Raw genomic sequence first — 12,505 nt, 5'->3', positions numbered from 1 at the left:
GATGACAGCTATGGCATTTACAGATTGACCTTTAATTCATCCACCTTCCGTTAGGTAATTGTAGGTGCTTGGCAAACTTTGCCGTTTGTTAAAAGCACAGCAAACATAGCTTGGTGAATTGTTAGATCTCACTGCAGCGTTTGGCACAGTGGAGCACTGTATTGGCATTAGTTGTGTCCTCTACAGCGCATCTCAATTGCAGAGTGCCCCAGGGCTCAGCTCAGCTCTTGTACTTGTTCCCTCTTGGTTCCAATTTTATTAAACGTGGCATCCCCTTCGACTTTTTTAATGCAGTTACAGTTAAATTTACATGCCCTTACACCAAAATAAGCTTGGTCCTTAAAAGGTTGTTTTTTTTTTGGGGGGGGGGGGGGTTGCATGCCTCAAAGATGGTGAAGCATGGCTGGCTCAAAACTTCCATCCATCCATGATCTGAACCACTTTACCCTCACAAGTCAACGCAGTGACTAATCTTGGGGTCAAAATCGACTGTGAACTTAAGATGGACAAACAGGTAAACGATGTGGTGGGGGCTTTCGCAGTAGCAGCTCCAAAGCTGTGGAACAGGCTGCCTCTGAGGTAAGCCCCGACTCTGTAGGTTTTCATATCACATTTTTACTCTATGGCCTTTAAAACTCAGGAGTGACTGCCGTCTTCCCATTTGACACCATGTAGGTTTCATGTGTTTTTTTTTTCTCCATGCTTTTTGATGTTTTGTGTTTTTAAGTAGGAGAGACTAAGTCCACCCTAAATTATCACTTAGCTTTAAATAATTGATATTTTAGAGTCTCCAATGAACATGTGGAAGGAAGCTGGAGTACTGCAAGAAAACCATGTAAGCACGGGAGAACATGCAAACTCTTGGAAGGAACTGCATGCATTTGCACACAGTAGATATGCTCACATTTTTTATGATAAAATAAAAATACTGAAAGATAATGTTGAAATTAATGAGAAAAAAACAGTCCATGGAAATGTAATTGTTTTCTAAGAGTTAACCTGCTGAGCTCATATGTGTAGAAGACAAGAACAATTAAACTGATTTATCTTTTTCTTTGTCTTTCTGAAGTTTGTCAAGGAGGCTGGCCAACTTTGCTGTATTTGATTTGAAACGCACAGCAAATAGAGCTTGATGATAGATTGAAACAGTATTAAATGTGACTATATTCGAGTATATTCACATGCAACTTTAATGCAAGTCAGTCAATTATTACACCTGTCAGTTTACTTTTTTTTTTAATTGTAGTACCATGGACCATGGTGATACAATAGAAGTACCAGTATTACGTTTTGAATTTTTTTTTGGAATGCCTGATAGTAAAAGCTGCACAGATTTCCTCCATAATAATGACAAAAGATGTTTATTTTAATCATTTTCATCATTATCACATCACAGCTAAGTTCTGTTCAACGGCAATGGAAGAGGTCAAAGAAGCAGCACACAGCACATCCTCTGGATATGAACTGCAAATACCTGTTTAAAAAATAAATATAGGGTTCAGTTACAATCAGCATAAAACAATCCCCATTAGCAGAATGGACATTGACCTCACGTCTTTTTTCACCCCAAATAAAACTATACAAAACGTGAAACTTTTCTGCAATTATGTCCAATGAAGACTCTTTTCATTTGCGTAATTTAAAAATAAGCATGGTAATTGTACTACAAGATCAAAACATGGAAATGTCATATTGTTAATTTTGTGTAAAACTCATACAACACTGTTATTTATCATGCAACTTCTACACTGTCCAGCCACATCATAATGGAGTCAGTCCATGCCAAACCACCCCCCCCCCCAAAAAAAAAGAAAAAATCGGAAATATTTAACCAAACGTGTCTTGATTTTAATGAAAATTGCTGTATTTGTTGATTGTGATGGAACAAAACAGAATCCAAGTATGGAATGCTGCCTGATGTTATGCCATCACCGTCATCAATTGCAGTTTCATTGAAATCCGTTTGGTTAAACACACGGGTGATTTGGCATGGCCAATGTTAAGCTCCAATTCAAAAAATGTAAACACTCAAATTTTGCCCATCAGACACACCTCTCAGGATATACCATTGTGTATATGGTCCATTGGTCCTCTAAGTATAATCAAATAGCATAATTCTAATTGCACTATCAGTATAATATTATTATTATCGTACGTACGTTCCATCACTGCTGAGAACCACAACACGTTTGTTTCGAACTCTGCGTGTCTTTCTTCAGCACAGTCGGCCTCACCACGTCGACGTCACGATGTAAGTGATCGATAACGTCCGTGAGGATGCTGGGAGCCGCGTAGAAGTCAATCAAAAAGTATGATCCTCGGCGGTGTCTCTGGTTGTGTTTGGTCATCACATAAGGCAAGAGTCTCTCTCCAAGATTCTCCATGTCTCTCACCACAGCCCCCCGCACCATTAAAGTTTCCACTGTCCGCCGGAGAGCCGCTGCCGTCTCCGGCCGTTGCATCGCCTTCAGGATAAGCGCCAATTCGTAGCGTGGCATTGTTTCAGTGGGACAAGATGCAAAGAATTAACGCGAAAGGATGGATTGATGGTCAATTGGTAGCTGCCATTTCCAGAATCCTTGCAAAGTCGACGATGATAGGACACGAGGGGAAAGGGCTTACGCTGTGACGTGTAAATCCTGCGCCTGCATGTGTAATTTGAGTCAAAATTTTAAGAAGACATCACTGACCTTCTCTGCTATATATTATTTTTGGAAATAAAATTCTGGTATGAAAACAAAATTGATTGATTTTATAAGAACGAAAGAGAGCTATCAATGCACGACCTGTGACCCCTGCACGATGTGAGTCGCGCATGTGTCGAAGTCGGCCATTTTTGAAAGGTAACTACGGCAACTACACTTAGCCAAAATACGATTTATGGACAGCGCAATCAGCGATGCAGAGCCCCTACGGTCTACTATATGATAAACTCTAAAATTACTTCTATCAGACGAGTACACAAAACAAAGTCGAGTTTGAATGAGGAGGTAATACCCAACTCTACTTTTTTTTTTTAGAAATGTTATGTTGAATTTTGCTGGATATTAGTTAAAATACAATATACGATAGATAGATAGATAGTTGCCTTCTGTGGTCAGTTAAAATGAAAGTATTGCCTGTGTAATTCACATATATGTTATTAGGTCTTCACGAAGAGCGGCGCGGTGATCGACAGGTTAGCACGTTGGTCTCACAGTGCAGAGGTGCAGGGTTCGATTCCGGCCTTCTTGTGTGGCGTTTGCATGTTCTCCCCATGCCTGTGTAGGTTTTCTCCGGGTACTCCGGTTTGTTCCCACATTGCCCCCCATCACCCCAAAATAAAATACATGCAGGTTAATGGAACACACTAATTTGTCCCGAGGTGTGATTGTGAGCGTGAATGCATGTTCGGGCATGTGTGCCCTGTGATTGTCTGCAAACTAGTTCTGTGTGTACCCCACCTCCTGCCCGAAGTCAGCTGGGATAGGTTCCAGCACGGCCACGACCTCCATTAGGAAAAGTACAATCGGAAATGGATGGATGGTGTTTACAAACGCGCACTGAAATTTTCTTTATTTTTGCCAAGTTTGACTCAGTGTAACTGCCGTAGTCAGTGATTACATTGGCTGATCGTCTGCGCATGCGCGACTCTCAGGTCGTCGACTGACAAGCTATCATACTATTTGTTGTCTTCACAATGCGCAAGCGCATGTGCTGAAGCGTTTTAGGTCACTTCCCTCCATTTCCAGCGTGGTAAAGATGGCGGCGCACAAGTCGGTCCCGAGCGATTTGTACAAATGTGTCTACTCGTTTCTGCTGGAGAACAAGTTCACCAAGGCGGCTCGGCAGTTTGTCAAGCAGATTAAAGTGGTAAGTATATCACGGTGTCAGGCAGGTGGTCGGTGGCGTATTATGAGAAACTGTAGGCAGACCATTGTGCCGATGTGGGAAGTTAGCACGTGGATTACCGGGTCCCAACCTACCACTTGCACGTTGCTCGTGTAGTCTGAATTGTTCCACTTCATCTTCTGCAAAACTAGATTTGTACAGCGTTCTAAGTTCAGGGAACTCACCCGCTTGTGTTTGTGCATGTGTTTGTATTACTAGAGTCCACAGGATCCAAATGAAGAGCGTCTTCTCAATATCTACGATTTTTGGGTGAAGTGAGTTGTTCGTATTTGAAATCTTGCAATTTTAGAAGTGATGCGATGTACGGTTCAGTTTTAAAACATTTCAAGCGTGCATGATTTAACATCCAACCTTTACCGAACCAAGGCGCATAGTTTCAATTGAAAGTTGAAAGAATTACATTTCGATCAATTCCCCAGCCTTAGTCTATTGAAGGTTCTCTGAATGGGCTTGTTACACATAAGACGTCATATCCTTTGCGGATATACGGTTTACCCTTTTCTGGTTTCGACAGCCATTGTTCAATTAAGAAAAACAAAACACAAAAAACTATTCCCAAAAGCAACACAAACAATAATGTTTTGTTTCAATGTTCACATCGTCACCCGAAATAAACAGTGGGCCATTTGGTTGAATTTCAGTATTTTGGTTGGGTTTAATTCATTGATGGTGTTTCTTCATCTGTGTTTGCGATGTCCTGTTGCATTGGCAGTCCTTTAATGCTATTTGTACATCGTCAAAAGTGATTTATTCACGGTTATGTGCAGCAGGGCTGGATCAATGTCCCCTGCAAATAGCAGTTGTTCTCTGTAAACAACTAGATTCTCAAGTAATGACTAACTTGTTTAGTTGTAATCTAGTACATTCAAAGATTCATGGACAACAATTACTGTATATTTTGTCATTAAAATGTAATTTGTGTCCAAAAAAACATTTACTTGCGTGTTAACCATAACCGTTACTTGAAATTATATCTGTGGCATATACCTGTGAAATTTTAACACTTTATATCTGCATGCACTTAGATCACCCCAATCTCGGAAACGCAAAGTGATTACTGACAAGACTGAAGCCGCTAGCTCAGTAGCCAAGAAGGCAAAAACCAGTAAAGAGAGTTCCAGCAGTGAGGCATCCAGCACTGAGGAGGATGAAGCCAGTGCAAAAGTAAAGAAGGCTACTCCTGCTGGTAATATAGCAGTACTATTTGAATTGTTGATTTGTATATTTTGGAACCATTATAAGACTGTTTCCCTTTCAACAGCCAAGGCAGTACCTGTGAAGGCAGTGGCTACTAAACCAGTGCCCAAAAAAGCTGCTAAGGTAAGAGCCATTTAGTGCATAACGAACAGGTTTTTTTGTTTGTTTGTTTTTAATCATTGAATGTCTTTTTGCTTCATCCAGACTCCTGTAAAGCCTGCAACAACAAGTGGAACAAGGAAGAAAGACAGTAGTTCTAGCAGTGAGGAATCAGACTCTGAAGAGGAGCAACCTACCAAAACTCCATCAAGTGAGTGCCGTTGTCACTTTTTCGTGGAATATTACATGTTCTTCTGAATGCATATCATACCATATTTCATTCTGAATGACAGAGACAGTGGCTACCACCAAGGCCAAAGCTCCTATCCCCGCTTCTGGTGCGTCTAAGAAAAAACAAGAGAGCAGCAGTGAAGAAAGTTCCTCGGAGGATGAAGAACCAGCCAAGGTAAATAAACTGACATTTATTAACCAGCATTTATGCTGCAGATCAAAGTAACACAAAGTTTCAGATTCATTAGCCACAATATATCTGGTATGTACGTTTACTGGTTTCCTCAAACAACCTACATGCACACACAACTCAAGTGGTGGTAAATATCAGCTGGAGGACACGCCATGAACACGATTGACGTGGACGATCGCAAAAAAATTAAGTTATTAAATGTACACGTGTGGGTGTGTTTTTGTTGTGTGTTTAGTTTTCCAATAAATTCCAACTAGGGTGTCATGAAACAATTGAAAGCACACTCAGGGAGGGCAGGATCAGTTACACGTCACACGCATGCTGCACAAGTAAGAGCATTCAGGGAACTCTCATAATGTCAGGAACGGTCACTGCAATAACGCATATCTCAATTGTGACACGTGGGAAAGGCCGCCCCTCCCGCCCTCCATTTGAATCCTTTAGTGCAAATCCAGCCTTTATGCGGTCAGAGATCAAGAGGTTTAGTTTTATCTTGTGTGATGCATTTGCACGCTCGGCTCAGGTCAAACCTGCCCAAGGGAAAGCTGTTGCTGCAGCTGCAGATTCGAGCAGTGAGGACTCATCCTCTGAAGATGAGGCTCCGCCCATCAAGAAACCCAAATCAGGTTTGTTTTCATTATTAAAAATGTCACATTCACAACTTCACCCGACGGTGTGGAGTTTTTGACTAAAACCCATCTACCCTCAGCAATAGTAACAGACCTGGTGCATGTACCATCATTACTAGTGCCAAGTCGAAAAATGACTGAAGTTGTTTAAACTCTGGCCAGGAGAGGGCAGCACTACTTGTCATCAGTTTGTCACAGGACTTCACTAATACTACCTTTGATTTCACTAAAATATTTTTTCCCCGCTACTTATTCTTACAAATACTTGTAATGTGAAAATGCTAAACCCCCATTACCATCTTTTTCTTTTCCGTATTTGCTTGGTTCTCACCTTTGTCTTTGATCTCTGTCTGTGTTTTGTTGTTTTTATCCTTTTGACTTTTATCTCTATAGGGATGTACAGTGCAGTCCCACCTCCTGCTACAGTCCAGAAAGCAGCGGCTCCAGCAGCAATCAGTAAGGCCAAGGATGACGACTCAGACAGCAGTGATGAGGATGAAGGGAAGAAAATAGCTGGTAAGACATCTCAAACCTCGCGTGGTGGGATGCCTCCAAGTGGCGCGAGGGGGGAACGCCGGGGCTCTTGGGCCCCAGTTGCGGCTAAATGCCCACCAGCCGGCGGGGGAGGAGGTGGGGCCTCACCGGAAGGTGAGGCGCCCAGGGCTCACCCCGCTGGAACGGAGGGAAGTGGGAGTAGCCGCCCCACAACCCTCCTTAAACAAAAATCAGGCGAGGGCCCTTCCGGGGCCCGCACTGAGTGTGAACCTTGCGGGGCACCAGCGAGAGTCGTACCGGGTGTGGGACCCGGGAGGGGGGGCAAGTCCCTGACGGGGGCCGATTGCCCAGGAAGGAAGGAAGGAAGACATCTCAAAATTTGTATTAACTGGGCATCTGAAGTTTTGTTGTCTTGTGTCCAACAACATCATGTCTCGCGCAGCTAAACCAGTGCCAAAAAAGCAGACCGCACCTACAAAACCTATTTTGAAGAAGCCTGCTGCTAAGAAAGAATCCAGTTCTGACAGCTCAGGTAGCAAACATTGTACTGGGGTTATCCCTTATAGTCTCAACGAAGCCAGTTCCTTGTATTGCTGTATAACTGTGTCATTTTAGATTCAAGTTCAGATGAAGAGGAGCCCAAAAAGCCCACACCCAAAGTCACACCAGCAAAAGCGGCCCCAGTCAAACGGGCCCCAGCAAAAAAGGATGATTCCTCAAGCTCAGGCAAGCAGCAGCAGAATTTGACTTGCTTTTTTATTTTCTTTGTGAAACTCCTTTGACCTGCCCATGGACTTCGTGGGTCAGAATGACTGGTTTTACCAATAACTGTTGAAAGTGCATTTGTACATGGAGCGCTTGTAACAATGTTGTTTGTCATCTTAACATTTAGATAGCAGCTCAGACGATGAAGCTCCAGCAAAGCCTGCCACTAAACCTGCCGCACCATCAACACCATCTGCCGCTTCAAAAGCGGCAGCTGAGAGCAGCTCCGACTCATCTGATGAGGAAGAAGCAGCCAAGCCCGCGAAGACTGCCGTTTCTGCTGCCAAAGCCACCACCCCAGCTTCTAAGCCCACAACTCTTGCCAAAAAGTCTGCTGCAGCAGCTAAAAGCAGTTCAGACTCTGACTCCTCGTCTGAAGAGGAGAAACCAGTGAAAACGAAGCCGGCACCCACAAAACCTGCAGTGCCAGCTTCAAAAGCTGCTACTCCTGTTGCAAAAGGTGCCAAAGGAAAGACAGCAGCTGAAAGCAGCTCCGAGTCAGACTCCTCATCTGAAGATGAAGAGCCTGCAAAAGCCAAGGCACCTACAAGTAAACCCCCCACCCCTGCCGCGAAGGCTGCAACCCCCTCAAAGGCTGCTGCAGCTGAAAGCAGCTCCGAGTCAGACTCCTCATCTGAAGATGAAGAGCCTGCAAAAGCCAAGGCACCTACAAGTAAACCCCCCACCCCTGCCGCGAAGGCTGCAACCCCCTCAAAGGCTGCTGCAGCCGAAAGCAGCTCCGAGTCAGACTCCTCATCTGACGATGAAGAGCCTGCAAAAGCCAAGGCACCTACAAGTAAACCTTCCACCCCTGCCGCGAAGGCTGCAACCCCCTCAAAGCCTGCAGCAGCAGAAAGCAGCTCTGACTCAGATTCCTCAACTGAAGATGAAGAACCAGTCAAAGCAAAATCAACACCTGCTAAAGCTGCCACCCCAGCTTCAAAGACTGTCACCCCGGTAACAAAAGCTGCTCCTCCACCAAAGAGCAGCTCTGAGTCAGACTCTTCATCTGAGGAGGAAGAACCTGCTAAAGCTAAGCCAGCTGCAAGTAAGCCTGCCACTCCTGCTGCAAAGACAGATGCTGCAGAAAGTAGTTCAGACTCTGACTCCTCATCCGAAGATGAGACGGAGAAAGCGAAGCCAGCAACGGGTAAACCTGCTTCCAAGGCTGCCACCCCTGCTTCTAAGGCTGCTTCCAAGGCTGCCACCCCTGCTTCTAAGGCTGCTTCCAAGGCTGCCACCCCTGCTTCCAAGGCTGCCACTCCGGCTTCCAAGGCTGCCACTCCGGCTTCCAAGGCTGCCACTCCGGCTTCCAAGGCTGCCACTCCGGCTTCCAAGGCTGCCACTCCGGCTTCTAAGGCTGCCACTCCGGCTTCTAAGGCTGCCACCCCTGCAGCAGAAAGCAGCTCGGAGTCTGACTCTTCGTCCGAGGAAGAGGACGAACCTCCTAAAGCCAAGCCCGCTGCAACTAAAGCGGCTGCTCCTCCAGCAAAGGCTGCAGCAGCCCATGCAGAGAGTAGTTCGGACGATGACTCTTCTGAAGAAGAAGCCCAAGCAAAGGCAAAACCTGTGGCCAAGAAGGCAGCCGTGGTGGCTAAATCTCTAGCTTCAAAAGCAGCTCCAGCGAAGGCCGAGGAGAGCAGCTCTGACTCGGACGACAGCTCAGACTCTGAGACGCAGACCAAGAGCACCCCTGCTAAGGCTGCCGTCGCCAACGGCAACGCTCCCAAAGCTGCATCGGCTAAATCCGCAGAGTCATCAGATAGTGATAGCAGTTCGGAGGAGGAGGAGGCCACTTCCACCCCTGCTCATTCAACCAAGGCGACTAAAGCTAAAAACAAAAGCAGTTCCTCAGACAGCTCAGATGATGAAGATGAGGCGCCAGCAAAGGCTGCCACCACCCCCAAGGCTAATGGTAAGTGAGGACTGATCTCAAACTGCAGGCGAAGTAATGAACGACAAGTGAAATAACAAGAAACGGTTTCCTTTTGAATGACGCAGGCACCAACGGCAAGCAAAATCAAGAGACGAAGACTCCAAAATCAAAAAAAGCAACTACTACACCGCAAACTTTTCCCAAAGCCAACAAGGTAGAGAAACAACTCGCACACGCATACATTCATACATGCGCACAGCTCAGTACACATTAAGTTGCAGAACCTCTGTCGCTCATTATCACATGAGGCAAAATCACTGACGGGCTTCACCACCGAGCCTTTGGAAACCTGTTTGTTATGCGTTAGGGAGATGCAGGGGATGCACCGATTTCTATACAAGTCCCCCGGATATGCTGTCTTGTAGCCCATTTCACAGCGAAGGTGGGAGTCGATCGCCAATCAAACAGCAGAGTGGCTATGGGTGTCGTACTGCAGAGGTGCCTGTATTGATGGCACTTGTTAAAACTCAACGCAAGAATCTTTTCGCTCTTAGTTGCACCTTACACAGCCGTATGCCGCTACGCATACAGACCTCCACATTTCTCTTCTGCATTTCTCTCTTGAAGCAGCATGCCCCCTTCTCACGCGCGTCCACTCCCAACTGCAAATGGCTCATGAATATTCAACATGAGAGTTCAGTAATTTTATTGGTCGGATGTGACAGCTTGAAGCTCACAGTAAATTTTTTAAATAAACTGCCAGATTTGGGGAAAAACTAGCCATGTGTTTTCCGAAAATTACGGCTCGCCAACCTTTTTTGACAGCTACTGATTAATTCAAAGGACTACCAGTTTTCTGAAATACCATATTTTCTCAAAATACCTTTAATAATTAATGATATATTCCCATGTTAAGACACATGTCAATGGTTCCTCAGGATAATTAGGTCACATAAGTAGCAACATCCAAAAAAAAATTTTCTTCAACAAAACTCTGCCATTGCTCACATTTTCCAATAACCACTTCTCTAAAAATTCTAGAAAATCACAATGTCCCATTACTGGTGAGCTATTTCTAGAACACCCCCACAGGCTACTCGTGGTCATGCCTTTGGGCACCCTGTAGGTGACCCCAGCTGTACAAAAAACGAATAGCAAAATCTTAATTACACAGTATTGCACAACCAAAGCTAAATTTGTTGTGTCCGTAGTATTATCATTTTAATCAAACAATCAATCTAGTCATGTTGGACTGCCATTTTTTTTTTTAAATACACACTCACCTTCGAGTGTTGAACATTAAGAGAACAAAACACACCTATTATGCCTTTTTCACTTTGCACAAAACTGTTATGAGGTCCTAAAAAACAGTGATGTGTTTGCAGTCTTCTAATATCCCTTTCCGAAGAATAAAGGAGGAAGATGTCGCCGTGGACCCCCGCCTTGCAGACAACTCTTTCGACGCGAAGGTAAACTAAAGCTCATTGACGTGTGACAGACTCCTTCGTAGGTTGCTGGTAATATGGCGTGAATTCTCGTTTTCAGAAGGGTTCCAATGGCGACTGGGGACAGAAAGCAAACGATAGTCTCCGCTTTACCAAAGGCAAATCGTTTCGCCACGAAAAGACGAAGAAGAAGAGAGGAAGCTACCGAGGTGGCATCATCAACACCTCGGTCAACTCGATCAAGTTTGACAGTGACTGAGGAACTTTCCCTCCCTCTGAATTAAACATCACCTGCGTGACGCGGGCCCTCACAACCAGTGGCTACTTTGACCGATAACATTTAGTTTGAAAGTAGCAATTAAGGGGGATTCACCGTGAAAGACACAAGGATGACAAATGACCGCTTATAGCCACATGGTGGCTTAAGGCCATCAGTCCAGACTGTCAAGGAAACCACATCACCAAATATGACCTGTCTGGTACGTTTTTCCATGTATGCATTGCAGCCACCCAATCCACTTTGTTTGATAATTAATTGCAGATTGATTATATACATCCGTCAGCCTATGGGAAGATTGTTTGTTCTTTTTTTTTTCCTGAGCCATAATTTCGCTGAGGACATAAATATGTTTTATGGTTTGTATTTATTGTGTATTAGTCCATTTCACTAATTAGACCTCATGTATTTTTATTGTTCCTTACAAGCCATTTAGCGTTGAAATGTAGTTAAAATTCATCCTTTTATTTCTCTTGTTAGGTAGCAATTTTGCCAAACCATTTAACTTTTTTCCTTTGGGATTTACCGTACACAAACCATTATTTTACTTTTTCCTGTCATGAACCCCAACATGAATCACAAGATTAACAATATTGTCAAGGCCGGTACAATGGTGGTGTATTCAGTTGACACCAGGTGGCACACTAACACCTTTATCCAACTATCCATCGACTCAACAGTTTAAAATCCTCAAGAGGGTTGAGTGTGCTGGAGCCTATTTTAGCAGTTGATACAATTATTGCCAACAAGAGTTTCACTTTTGTTGCAACATTTCAAGATTGTCTTATTTTCTCTGTGGACAATAAAGTGGAGTAAAATGGCAACACAAACTGTCATTTTCTCTTGAAGGAAGAATTTATACTTTAGAATGCCATGTTACCCGTATAAAACTGATGCCATATTAAATTCCCCAATCTACAGATTTTTCTCTCGTGACTATAGAACTTCATAGTAAGTAGGGGTTTGGTTTTTTGAATGGATTAATTGCAAGCAGACAATGTACATCAACTGAATATTATGTGAGCTTGCTGACACTGAACAATAAGATTAATATTTTTGGCTGATGTTATTTTATGAGTCCATGGTGAACCTTTGAAACCCGATTCAAGTGAAAATAATTGCTGACTGAAAAGTGAAAATCAGATTACTTAACTTTAAGAATAGAGCACTGTAAAAAAAGGTGCTGTAAATAAGATAACGAGAACTTTGTCCAGCCTTAAAGGTTAATCTTACTCAGTGCTGTATATAAGTGCAATAAAACTCAGTAACAGTAATTGGGGAAAAAAAGCAGTCCCACTCAAATGCAAGCATCCAAGTTATCAATACAAATCCTTAATTTGCATAACAAAGTGTTTCAGTGAGCAATATATTATTTGAAAGAAGGCATACGTTTTAGAATGACATGGA

The 12,505-nt window shown here is 43.7% G+C and overlaps 3 protein-coding genes across 4 annotated transcripts in view; 1 reads left to right on the top strand and 2 right to left on the bottom strand.

Moving 5' to 3' along the window:
- Window positions 1-1,345: 1,345 nt before the first annotated feature.
- mrps6 (mitochondrial ribosomal protein S6) lies at window positions 1,346-2,866 on the bottom strand. The gene is made up of 2 exons (XM_086122843.1): window positions 2,160-2,866; window positions 1,346-1,474 (listed from the first exon to the last, which is right to left on the bottom strand). The coding sequence occupies exon 1, from the start codon at window positions 2,496-2,498 to the stop codon at window positions 2,166-2,168; it is 333 nt and encodes a 110-aa protein (XP_085978969.1). The 5' UTR covers window positions 2,499-2,866; the 3' UTR covers window positions 1,346-1,474; window positions 2,160-2,165.
- nolc1 (nucleolar and coiled-body phosphoprotein 1) lies at window positions 2,860-12,016 on the top strand. Its single transcript, XM_086122839.1, has 14 exons — window positions 2,860-3,852; window positions 4,090-4,145; window positions 4,917-5,077; window positions 5,153-5,211; window positions 5,293-5,398; window positions 5,481-5,593; window positions 6,135-6,237; window positions 6,634-6,756; window positions 7,178-7,267; window positions 7,351-7,461; window positions 7,628-9,415; window positions 9,502-9,590; window positions 10,762-10,845; window positions 10,922-12,016. The coding sequence occupies exons 1-14, from the start codon at window positions 3,742-3,744 to the stop codon at window positions 11,078-11,080; spliced, it is 3,153 nt and encodes a 1,050-aa protein (XP_085978965.1). The 5' UTR covers window positions 2,860-3,741; the 3' UTR covers window positions 11,081-12,016.
- micu1 (mitochondrial calcium uptake 1) overlaps window positions 5,594-12,505 on the bottom strand; it is a 27,725-nt gene continuing 20,813 nt past the window's right edge. For both annotated transcript variants that reach the window (XR_015102157.1, XM_086122841.1), the window contains exon 13: window positions 5,594-10,938. The gene's annotated coding sequence lies outside the window, so the exon portion shown is untranslated. The remainder of the gene's footprint in view (window positions 10,939-12,505) is intronic.

The sequence above is a fragment of the Hippocampus guttulatus genome, chromosome 10, assembly GCF_054856545.1.
Source record: "Hippocampus guttulatus isolate MCC_2025c chromosome 10, RoL_Hgut_1.0, whole genome shotgun sequence".
NCBI lineage: Eukaryota > Metazoa > Chordata > Actinopteri > Syngnathiformes > Syngnathidae > Hippocampus > Hippocampus guttulatus.
The sequence above is the reverse complement of the archived record's forward strand: the minus strand, read 5'-3'. Positions and strand labels throughout refer to the sequence as shown.

Coding starts and splice junctions, on each gene's coding strand:
- nolc1 (XM_086122839.1), top strand. CDS start 3,742: ATGGCGGCGCACAAGTCGGTCCCGAGCGATTTGTACAAATGTGTCTAC. Junction 5,594..6,134: donor AGGATGAAGAACCAGCCAAG/GTAAATAAACTG, acceptor CGCTCGGCTCAG/GTCAAACCTGCCCAAGGGAA. Junction 7,268..7,350: donor ATCCAGTTCTGACAGCTCAG/GTAGCAAACATT, acceptor GTGTCATTTTAG/ATTCAAGTTCAGATGAAGAG.
- mrps6 (XM_086122843.1), bottom strand. CDS start 2,498: ATGCCACGCTACGAATTGGCGCTTATCCTGAAGGCGATGCAACGGCCG.